The following is a 12,671-nucleotide window of genomic DNA, read 5'->3' on the forward strand; positions in this document are numbered from 1 at the left end:
AAAAAATGATGACTTTTGAAGAGATGCAGGCACCAATTCAGCAAATAAGCACATACTGGAGTGCTGTGTTAAACTGGAAGATCTAATCCTCTTCATTGTCACAAACTGGTCATATCCAAAGCCACATATTAAGTGTTTATATGAATCTTGGTATCTTCAACAAACTGTGTTAAACGTTCATACTGCAGAACCAGAATAGATTATTATCTCATGTCCACGCTTCTCACTACTGTTAGTTTTCAAAAATGGACAGTTTTATGCCTCAGGCTGTGGCACATTATTGAGCCCACCTATGCAAATGCTTTCATGTAGGACACGAGTGCTGGTGGTTGTACAGACATAGGTTAAATCTCCACTCCAGCCTGTCCCTGCTACATTGGGTAAGTCAGTGGCCCAAAGTGAATCCTCTAGTTCACGCTTTGGATACACAGTTGTAGGGCTGTCCCGCTGTCACCAGGAGACGTACACAGTCAACTTCTCAAACTCAAAGGAAGGATCCTTTTTTATATTTCAAGACATCTGGATTTGGATTTGTTAGTTTCCTCACTGCCTGCCAGGATTTACAATTTAGAAAGTATTTTTCAGTTTAGACTTATAACAAAGGCTGTCCCACTGTCACCAGGAGACGTACACAGCCAACTTCTCAAACTCAAAGAAAGGATCCTTTTTTATATTTCAAGACATTCTGGATTTGGATTTTTTAGTTTCCTCACTGCCTGCCAGGATTTACAATTTAGAAAGTATTTTTCAGTTTAGACTTATAACAAAGAATTCTCCTAGGCAGCAATTACAGAAATATTCCTAAAGTAGAAGCCTAAAAACTGATAAGCAGTTTTTTAAAGCTACTCCTGTAAGAGAGTAAGCTAAAAGAGTACTCTTGCCCCCTCTGTAATGTGGCCAAGCTAAATAATACCAGCCATTCCAACAAAAACCAGACCCTGTATTCCTGCCACATAATACCATCCCCACTACATTAGAACATACGAAGTGATGCAATTATTTCTGTGACTGTATGTAGTGGTCTTCAGGCATGGATATTGTGTTCTTCCCACCCCGCTGTGTAAGAGGAGTGAGTTGGGAGTAATTCCGCTAACGCCCGTTGCAGTGAACTTCTGTAAAGCTGTTAAGACCTTGTATATTCCAGTGCACAACAAAAGAAGGTATACAGAGCTTTTCTGCCTGTATTGTTTCCTCTCCATTTCTACCCTGTGACATATTGTCTCCATTCAGCGTCTGTGAAATGGTTGGATCTATTTATGACTTGTTCACTAAAACGTAACTGCAGCTGTATATTTTAAGAGGAACAGCGACAATCAGAATATTTTACAGCAAAGTTATAGCCTTAGACCTTTATGCCATGCCTTAGGATGTTTATTTTACGAGTAATATATGACCATGTGGAATACCTTTGTTTTCAAAAAGTACGCAAGATTTTATCCAGAATGGGTATGGGATTCTGACTGCAAAGAGATGACATTTTCCAGTATAATAGCAGAGATGTCACATTTTCCAATATAATAGCCAGTGATAGTAATAAATCCAGTAGGCTCCACAAAACTGGATTTACTTTGCCCATACCCTATGGAAGTTACTTGTAGTTCTTCATTAAATTTACAACACCACTACTACTCTTAGAAATGGTAAAATAATATGGGTTTCAGAAATATGCATTAGGAAAAGACTATATTTGTTCAAGAGAGTAAAGGGGCAATGAATTATACCATGAGGAGCTGTACATTATTCAGTACAGATGCAATGTCATCAGAATAAAACAGTTTAGAGGCATAATATGTTGGAAAAGCCACAAACATCAAGTGTTCTCTTACAATGCATTATAAATTAATTTATGATTCATAATCTCTGATCAATCTTGGCAACTGGGAGAAGTGCTCGAAGACTGGAGGAAAGCAAATGTCACCCCTATCTTCAAGAAGGGCAAGAAAGAGGATCCAGAGAATTATAGGTCTGTCAGCTTCACCTTGATTCCTGGAAATGAGATGGAGCAGCTAATCCTGGACATCATTTCCAGGCAGATTAAGGACAAGAAAATCATCAGGAGTAGTCAGCATGGCTTCACCAAGGGGAAATCATGCTTGACCAACTTGATAAACTTCTACGATGAAGTGACTGCTCTGGTAGATGAAGGGAGAGCAGCGGGTATTGTCTACCTGGACTTCATTATGCCCCTTGGCACTATCTCCCATAAGATCCTCATAGACAAGCTGTTGCTGTATGGGCTGGATGAGCAGACAGTGAGGTGAGTTGAGAACTGCCTGAATGGCCAGGCCCAGAGGGCGGTGACCAGTGGTGCTAAGCCTAGTTGGAGGCCAGTGACTAGTGGCGTGACCCAGGGATCAATACTGGGTCCAGTCCTGTTTAACATCCTCATTAATGATCTGGATGATGGGGCAGAGTGTGCTCTCAGCAAGTTTGCTGATGATACAAAACTGGGAGGAGTGGCTGATACACCAGAGGGGTGTGTTGCCATCCAGGGACAGGCTGGAGCAATGGGCTGACAGAAACACCATGAAGTTCAGCAAGGAGAAGTGCAAAGTCCTGCACCTGAGGAAGAACAGCCCCATGCACCAGTACATGATGCGTGCCACCCAGTTGGGAAGCAGCCTGGCAGAAAAGGACCTGGGGGTCCTGGTGGACACCAAGTTGAACATGAGCCAGCAACAGGTCTTTCCGGCAAAGGTGGTGAATGGTGTCCCGGGCTGCACTAGACAAAGTATTGCCAGCGGGCGGAGGCAGGTGATCCTTCCCCTTTATTTGGTACTGGTGAGGCCATACCTGGAGCATCCAGTTCTGGGCTCCTCAGTATGAAAGAGACATGGACACATTGGAAAGTATGTCCATGTTAACAAAGGGCCACAAAGGTCACTAAGGGACTGGAGCATCTTTCATATAAGGAAAGGCTGAGAGAGCTGGAACTGCATAGCCTAGAGAAGAGAAGGCTCAGAGGGAATCTTACTAAGGTATACAAATACCTGAAGGGAGGGTGCAAAGAGGACAGAGCCAGGTGCTTTTCAGTGGTGCAGTGGGCACAAACTGAAACACAGGAGGCTTCCTCTGAACATCAGGAAACACTTTTTTACTGAAAGGGTGATTCTGCACTGGCATAGGCTGCCCCAGAAGGTTGTGGAGTCTCCATCCTTGGAGCTATTCAAAAGCCTTCTGGACACGGTCCTGGGCAACTGGCTCTAGATGACCCTGCTTGAACAGGGGCTTAGACCAGATGACCTCCAGAGGTCCCTTCCAACCTCAGCCATTCTGTGATTCTGTTTATTTATTTTTCAATAATGGTGTTCTTTATAGGCATAGGGAGAGCAGGACTTCTGAAAAGGCTTCCATGGTGTTAATAAATGACAACAATCTCCTAGACACTGCACAGAGCAGATTTTGTAAACAGTGCTTTCCAAGTCTCTACTCCTTTATAATGAAACCCATTGATTTTCATCTAGTTTCTGAGAGCTGCAAAGTTTGTTTAGACTAATCTCATCACCAGAACCTTGTCCCGCAAGTGACCTCTTTCAAGATATTGAAGGTGCAACTCGTGGGAAATGCTATTTGAGATGACTCAAGTATTTCATAAATAAACACTCCAGTCCACTTCAATGTCCACTTTCACTGGACATTAGAAAATTGGTATTGAATTAGCTTATTTAGCTAAAAGGAACACATGTGACCCCACATTTGTTTTGAGTTAGAAGTTCCAAGGGAGAAGTCATGTATGTTAAAAAGCAGCTGAAATTTATAGAGTTTCCATGGACAGAAAAAACTTGAGTCTGCCTTTGAAACAAAGTCTTAGGCTTAGGGGACTTAGGACCAATTAACTGAAGGTGTGAAGTTAACACATAGAAGTTAAGCTGCATTAAACCCCCTTGTGGAAGCTCTCACTCAGAAATATTCATGGGTATATTTCACTGGAGCTTAATCCCTCTTGGATGAATTTATGTGCATTAACTCCCGTCCTTAAGTTAATTCATTTGAACTTTACTGAGCTTCCACCTTCTATAAGCCTTCAAAAGCCAAGGACTAAATACTGCTTCCCTCTGAATATGGAAACATGAGGGATAAACAGATTCAGAGAATTCATCATTACCTGCCCATGTACCAGTATGGCAGGCAACTAGATACTGGACTAAAAACTCTGGAATTAAAAGGTGGGTGGTCTTCACAGAGAGGGAATGAACAAGAGAAACCCATTCATAAGTCCTGCTTATCTGCAAAAAACAGACAGCAACAACAAGTCTACATAAAGAGCAGGATCAGCAGGTAGATGGCTGTGCCAGAGGACACAAAGGCAAATTCAGAAATGCTTGCAGTTAACATATCTGCTGCTTCCTTCCATTGTTTTTACCTTCTCCCTTGCACCTTGTAAAGAAATGTGAATACTCAACAAGTTTCCTGTCCCTTCACTAGGGAGAAGTCAGCCTGAGGGATGTTGGGTCAGCTTAAATATGAGAAGAGCAAGCTTCTCCTTCCTTGATGCATCACCAATTCATAGTTATTCCTTGCTAATGTGCAAGAAGCACATGAGTGATTTATTTCAGCGGTCCCACTGACTTCAGAACAACTACCATGTAAATAAAGACATGTATGTGTTTCAGTGTTTGCTGGACTGTATCCTAAAAGAATAATGTTCCAGTGAATGATCTTATTAGGCTAATACCCTGGAATCTCCATCAAGTTATCTCCTCCCGTAGGTAATCATGTTAAAGATTTTTTTTCCCTAATTTATATCAAGGCATTACTATGATTCCCAGCCTAAACACATACTCTGAAATGTGACAAGGGTAATGCATAATACATTAGAAGAATATTTATTAGAGCTTGCACAGAATTAAATTTGTGATGCTTACTAAAATAGATGTTAGGAAATCTGCATCTTGCCAGTACAACTAGGAGCTTACACCAGAAATGCTTACTTCTGCCTGTTACTGTATTTCTGAGCTATCATGTTTTGGAATCATAGAATCACAGAATGGTTTGGGTTGGAAGGGACCTTAAATCTCACCTATTTCCAACCCCCCTGCCATGGGCAGGGACACCTTCCACCAGACCAGGCTGCTCAAAGCCCCATCCAACCTGGCCTTGAACACTTCCAGGGATGGGGCAGCCACAGCTTCTCTGGGCAACCTCTGCCACTGCCTCACCACCCTCTCAGTAAAGAATTTCTTCCAAATATCTAATCTAAATCTATCCTCTTCCAGTTTAAAACTGTTACCCCTCACCCTATCACTACACTCCCTGATAAAGAGTCCCTCCCCAGCTTTCTTGTAGGTCCCTTTTAGGTACTGGGAGGTTTTGGTACTGGAATGATTTGGTGAAATTTCAGTGCCCAAAGTGATGTGCCTGTGACATTAACATGGAAGGTGAAACACAATTAGCTACCATTCTTTTCCTATCTTTGCTTTCAAACTTTAGGTTTCTCCTGAGTAGAAATTGCTGAATATAAATTATGTGGTGTTTTTCAGTACATACTCACGGTATCCAATTTCATATAAAATCTGACTGCCATTGCTCAGACCTACCTGTTTCTGCAGATAATCTTGTTCTTGTGCTTCTCTTCTCAAATATCATGGCCAAAGATTTTCCTTGCATCAAAGGCAAATACTGGAATAGGAAAATTGAAGGCATTTCAATTTTGTAGCCATTATATACTTTACAGTGTGAAATACTTCTTTCACATTTTAATTCAGCATTAGAACACACAGGTGTTTTTCTAACCGTAGCTTTGTTCTCCTGCCCTTCAAGAAATTTATTAGCAGTGGAAAGGTTAAAGGGAAAGAAGTAATTCTGGGGCAAAAAGCAACTGCATTTTGGCACTCAATTTGAGCCACCATTAAGGAGAACTCTGATACTACTGCAGGGAAGTGTCTTCCATTTCCTACATGTAGTGCTGCATGTACACCATGTATCAATGGATGGGGTTAGCCGACAACAGGGAGCTAGTTGTGCAAAGCTGTTTAACCTTTTCACTTGTGAAGTCCTCTGAAGTATTTAAAGAATATCTCTGAACACTTTACAGGAAGGGTCTTTGATTTGTAGCACATGATTTACAGAATTTAAGAGCTCAGGTGATGTTTAGGATAAGACAGATCAATGGCTCATTCCCAATACTCTTCAGAACAATATTTATTTCAACATCTGAGTGACCTAAATGACAGTTAAAGCATTTTACCTCTCCTTTGTGCTTTATCCTTTGTTTCAAATCTGAGGCCATCCACAGCAAATACTTCAGCTCATCTGCTGTGTAGTTCTGTAGAGTAAGGAGGTCACGACCTTTCAGATGAGCATTCATTTGAGCTGGTGGTCCATACCTGTGTCAAAAGAGCAAAAAAACATATGCTTTTTGTCATTTGACCCTAAATTGTACTCACGGTAAAGTCAACAAGCAAGCAGTTGAAATTTCTCCCACTCCCCTCATTTGACCCAGCTGGATCAGCTTGATGGACTGTGTTAATTACCTTAAATAATTTTCACTGTCAGACAGACACAACATGCCCCTATGCACTATATAGATCATCACCATAACAGTGTCTCAAATTGTATTGTAAACGGTACATTAGATGTAGTTCCTTTTGCCTTCTGATATGCATATGAGTTGACTGCATGCTGCCTATCAAATAAACCCAAATACATAAAGCCATTCAGGGCTTGGTGAAATGGCTTATATGTAGACCACAAAGCTGCGCTTTGGGGGCACAGAATATGGGGAATGGATCTTGGTGCTCTTTCTCCCCCCTTTGTGCTTTGTGGATGAGTAGACACTTGCCATGTTCTACCCTCACCGATACAAATGGTGGCATTTCTATAAATGTGTATGAAAACTCTTGATTACACTGGGGAAGAGTGTAAAAAAAAACCCAACAAAATAGCCATGTGCTCTGGTCCTTCTCCTACCATACGAGAGAGGTTCTGGGCATGTGCAGTGTATTTATTCAGTGTATTCTGGCCTCCAGCCAGATCTACAACTTCAGAATCACATGAAATTGGATGTTGATAGTCACCCACAGAAGTTACATGATCAAATTTCCTCTAGCTTAGATGAGTTGTCTTAATGAAAGACATGTCCAAGCCCATTTTTCCACAGGCTTAAGATTAATAAGGGAGGGTAGCAGCTTAGCCCCTTCTCTGGCACTGTATCTACAGCCCTCCTTAGCATAACACAGCCCGCACTGTGCTCTTGCTAAGGTTTGGATGGGTACAAGCTAAACACGTCTTTTTAATTAAAGGCAGCATTTTTAGACTGATTTGATGGAATGGAAACCAAAGCAAAGCAAACAAACTGACTGAGTGTAGATACCACTTTTGTATTTCCAAGTAGGCTTCCTTCTAGCTCACCTTTGAGGCCAGGTTCAGTTACAGCACCTCCCAATTGCCAAGCCCTGGAGCCCACAGCTAGGAAAATTCAGGGGAAAAAAATAGAATTTCTGTTCATTCTTTTGTTAATTCCAACAAATAAAAGCCATGGTAGCGGATAGGCCTATTGTGGCTTCTAAAGATTTTGGTGTTATATTCGTTAAATCCGGAGGGAAAGACTTTTTCTGCAGAATTTTGTGGCATAGGCTCCAACTGAAACTGGAGGAAGGGAGCAGATCTTAAGGGAATGGTACCACACATTATTACTCTCCTTTTGACATCACAGCACAAACTGCACAAATTTTCAAATCAGGTAGTGGAATTTTTTTTAACTGAAGATATCTAAATGCTGTGTGTTTTCCTTCTGGATACCTTAAAAGTGCTTTAGATACACATTATACCACCACCACTACTAAGACTTTTTTCACAGTGGAAAGGATTATGTGTAACGGCAGAAACACGGAGAATATATGAAGAAGTAATCCATGCAGGTTCCCTGCAGATTAACATTGCTGGAACTCACTAAGTGCTGTCATATATCAGGGCAATGTGCTCCAGAGATTACGCAGACTGCCAGAGGATCCACCACTAAGCTAAGCACAAAGCACTCCAAAGATTCCCATCAATGTGCACCTGTCTCTGCACAGGCCCCCAAACTGCAGCAGGGTTGGACTTTTCTGTAGAACCATGCAGACAAAGGAGTGCATTTCTTGTTTTCTAAGTTCAGAGTAATGTTGCCCACGTATTTTCTTACAGTGTCTCTGAAAATTGATTCTTAAGTGAAATACAATCTAAACTGCATGTGTGACTTATGTAATAAATATTTGTGGCAGTACCATTTAAAATATTAATGCACATTTCCAAGCCATAAAGGCTAATCTTCATAGCACTACCATCATCAGTAAAATAAAGTTACATATTTTGCTATAAGTGTTATCCTTCTGTCCCCATGCCTGCCTCCAACGTGAGGTAAACAACCTAGAAAGAGTTCGGAAGCATCCAAATGTCCCATTTTTAAATTGGAAGCAGGTGTTACAGAGCTAGCAAAATGATGTCCTGTACTTCTATATTCAACAGCTGCAGAATAGAATATACTTGACATTATAAGAAAGGCTGGGCATTCATGGGCCAGGTAGCTTTTACCACAACATGAAAAACAGCCCACCAAGGTAAGCTACTGAAATCCAGCCTTGAATACCAAGGTATTCTGCACTGGTAGATAGTGAAACACTAAAATTGGTTACCCAGAGAGGATTTGGAATTACCATCCTTGGAGATTTTCAAGACAAGGCTAAGCAAAGACATAGCTGACCTCTTATGCTGTTGTCAGGCTACAAGCAGAAAGTTGGACTAGAGGTCTGCTCCCATGATGATTCTGTTTTATTGCTATGACCTTCAAGAAATATGTTCCCTTCCCTGTTGTCCACGTCCTCTGAAAGAGAGGCAGAAGTGGACAAATAAATTCCAGAGAAAGAGCATAAGACAACATACCAAAGTTAAAATGTAACAGGCAGAATTGCAAGGTCAAGCAGTTGGCTTATTCCTTTCTGAGCAGGGACGACAATTACTTTGGACTGTTAGCACAGACTGATAGGTATTAGGTTATCCTGCAGCATCAACCACAGTGTGCTTAACTTGTCATGCTTATAGACAGTGGTGATAGCTTATGCCAATGTTAAGATAAAAGGTTAAAAAAAATCCCTAAAGAAAACAACCAACATTATGTGGGGAGCTTAACAAATTGGATGATTTTATTGGAAAGCCACCTTTACTGCAGTTGTTTTCCAAACTTGCTTTTCTATCATCTCTGCTAACGAGAAAAAGTTCCCACTGATTGCCAGCAGTGAAAATCCTAAATCCATAAAAAAATTATCACTCAGGCTTCAGGACCACTTTAAAACTGTAGCAAATCAATCACAGAACTTAGAAAACATTTGTTTTTCATCTGATGTAATGTAGAAACATAAATAAAAATGACTTATTGCATATTAGCATTCCTGTGAATGTGAAATTCCCATATATTGTTTTCTAGCACTAATCATTTGTTACATAATGCTGTTAAAGCCGCTCTTATTGACACCAACATGAAAACATAGGAAGATGTGAAGTTTCAAGTCTTTAATTTTAACCTGATTCTGTGACAAGCTTACTGAAACACTGTCATACAAGTACTTTTCTGAAGGCACGGGGGACAGGCACATCTATGTGGCTGAAGAAAGAACCCAAAGCCAGGTCACAAAGCCAGGTGTACCTGGTTAACTTTGAACCTCGCATCACATCATGCTTTTCCTGCACACCTCCCGTGTATACAGAGACAAAAAAATACCGAAGCTGAGATTCATTCACCTTGCAGCTTTAAGGAGAGAATTTCCCCCCAGTACTGGCCATGATAATTCTCTAAATGCACAATATTTCCTGTACTTTATTCATATAGTTATTTATTGATTACAATACCTGCAGCGTACACTGACCTCAAGAAGAAACATTCCTTCTTGACTTTGCTGGTAAATCCCACAGAAAGAATTAACAGCTTTTCACAAACTTTAAAAGGGAAAATCCTCCAGTCTCCTAAAGACACAGAGCTTGAGAGCTCTGCCTTGGGAGGCAAAAGGGCACTAAAAATGCAGGAAAAAAAGTGCCTTTCTCTGAAATATTCACTCCTCCACAGGATTTAGCTGCTTTTGTCTCCAGGTTTCTGACTAAATGTCACTGAACGCCAGACAAAACTAAAAGATAAGCTTACCAAAACTGTCGCAGCAGCTGCTTGCTGGTCCCTGTTAGTTTTGCAATACTGAAGAACTTCCTCACATTAAACAGCATCTTCCGTTCGCGTTAGACTTCTCTCGGTCCCACAAATAAAATTAAGAGAAACAAGGGCATACGAAGCACAGAGCGAGCTGTGCTGGTGTGCAAACGAGGGAAAACCGGTGGGGGCTGACACCAAAGCTGTTCCTTGGTCAAACCCTACAGACAGAGATTTCTCACAGGGCCCATTGCACCACTCGCAGTTTGTGCTCTTCTCTGTGAACCCATCCTATCATACCTGTGTCAATACCATTTTGCAGCAATTTCGTGTTTGTTAAATATTTGTACAAGAGCATGTGCTAGTAGAAAAAGGCAAAAGATTTGTCAGGGCGCAGCACGAGTGGGGCGGCTTCCGTGGGGACAGGACCGGGAGCGTGGGGGCTGCCTGGGCCTCGCAGGGCCCGGGCAGGGACTGATGGCCCCACGCGGAGCCGAAATGAGGGTCCTGGGCGCAAGGGTGTGGGGCTGGGCAGGGCCATTAAGGCTTATTTGTGCCCTCAGGGCCCTGACAAGAATGGAGAAGGGCTATATAAAAAAATTTATATTTTCCTGGGGGTTTTTTTTGACCAAGGTTTCAGTTGTGCTACGGTAGTGTTACACAGTCCTCAGTGAGGCCCAGAAACGTCAATACTGCGGCCTGCATACCTCCTTACGTTAAATCGCTTGCTGTATAATCTGGTGTTGGTCAATCGCTAAATACTAAGTGATTTCATTTAAATTTCGACCTTCAAATATAATTGCCAGATAAGATTTTATGCCACCTGCGTTGTAGGTGGTTTTGAAATACGACCATTACTTTCTCGTTTCCTCCTCTGTGTAAGAAGCGTACTTGTGTAAATCAAGGTGATGGCATATCTGTCAGAGAAAGCGATATGTCGAAATTGCAATGCGAGGATCATATAATTAAAACACATAGAAAAAAAGTTTGACTTCCCCAGAAAGAGGGACTGCCGTGAAAAAGTCATACAGGGCGATAGCTCTTGGTGGGATTTGTTCAGGACCCCTCACACCAAACCAAGCCTGAGATGCTTGGAAAACGCAGCAGTTGCCAGGGGAAATGTCAGGCAGAAGCAAAACCCAACAGAAATTAATGGGAAGAGAATGCATGCAGTGGCTGTCCAAAAGCAAAAGCAAAACCAAATGCCTACTCTATAAACAGCCTTTCTGCACTCAGTGGTGGCCAGTGAAGACTTCCAGGAGCTCAGCATCTGGCCAGTCGCAGACACTGCTGTTTGCCTTCCTTGTCATTCCTTGTTCAAAGACCTCCTTACCAGGGCAGCCATCCTACCAGCAGAGATACATTTGTCCCACTTTGTGAGACAGCTCCCATCTCTCCCAACCAGATGTTGATCGTCAAATAGGATCCCACAGTCATAGAAACCAAAACCCTCCTGCAAACACCTTCTTCCCATGATTCTTCCTAATAATTTCACAACCCATTTATATTCTTGGCAACCACAGTACCTGGTAACTACAATCTCAGGCATCACTTTGTGGAACAATGTTTGTTAAGTTTTATTTTGAACAGCTTTTGTGGCTATCCCTTCATTCCAGGCTTAGGAGAAGCAGCTAGGGCAGAAAGCATCAGAGGGATGTTGGGGTTCAAACAAATGAAATCCTTGCCTCATGTAGGGGCAAAAATCACAAACACTTTCTGTTTGCTATTGAAAATGTGGCCACCCTTCCTTGTGTGTACCTATATGGATACCTCATCTTATGCACCAAGAAGTGTATTCATTAAACTCTGCATAAAACAAGGCTTAAATTGGTTGTCCAGGTCGCCAGCTGCAGCCTTCATTGCAGTACATCATCCTGAAAGCAAGACCTTTTTCTTTCAGCAAGGGATGACCTGGCATATCTGAAACACACAGTAATAGCAAGAAAATGGAAATCCATAAACAATCATAGATTTTTGGAAGGGAGGGAAAAGCTCCACTGGGAGTTTGGGACTGCACATTACAGATGGTTAAAAGGCTAGAAGCCCCTGGACTTAGGCCAGTGGGGTCTGCAGAACTGCCATCACCTAAGTGACCCTGGCAGGGTGGATGGTTGAACGTCTTCTCGTGCACTCAATCAGAAGACTTTACACAGACATCCTGGTGAAGGAGAGACCATCAGAGGAAACTTGTCTTTAGGACAGAAGAATCCCAGCAGCGACAAAATAAAGTTTTTGAGCTGTTCTGTGTTCACTTGGGAGAGGCAGGGCAGCCCCTCCAATCACCCCGCAAAGCAAGCAGATGTATCAGGAGCCTGGCTTGGCTAAGCAGGGAGCTGAAGGCAGAGCCCCAGTGCGAGACGGCTGCTTCTGGAGCGGGATGCAGGGACAGGCTAGAGGAGGGAGACAGAACCGATGCCCAGGTATGTAGGACAGTGCCAGGAAAAAAAAAAGCTCTGCTAGAGATGAGACTCATAACGGGCCTTCGAAGGAAGTAATGCTTCCCTCCTTTCAGCACCCGTGGACCCCAGCCCGGTTTGTGCTCTCAGTACCTGCAAAGGCA

General features: G+C 42.3%; 1 protein-coding gene across 1 annotated transcript in view; it reads right to left on the reverse strand.

The window, feature by feature from the left end:
• OTC (ornithine carbamoyltransferase) overlaps positions 1–10,188 on the reverse strand; it is a 31,356-nt gene extending 21,168 nt beyond the window's left edge. The window contains exons 1-3 of the mRNA XM_009708164.1: positions 10,112–10,188; positions 6,188–6,326; positions 5,538–5,619 (exon numbers count right to left, since the gene is read on the reverse strand). Coding sequence (XP_009706466.1) covers positions 5,538–5,619; positions 6,188–6,326; positions 10,112–10,188 — 298 coding nt within the window. The remainder of the gene's footprint in view (positions 1–5,537; positions 5,620–6,187; positions 6,327–10,111) is intronic.
• Between the last annotated feature and the right edge of the window lie 2,483 nt (positions 10,189–12,671).

This window comes from Cariama cristata, unplaced genomic scaffold (assembly GCF_000690535.1).
Source record: "Cariama cristata isolate BGI_N322 unplaced genomic scaffold, ASM69053v1 scaffold49, whole genome shotgun sequence".
NCBI classification, from domain to species: Eukaryota; Metazoa; Chordata; class Aves; order Cariamiformes; family Cariamidae; genus Cariama; species Cariama cristata.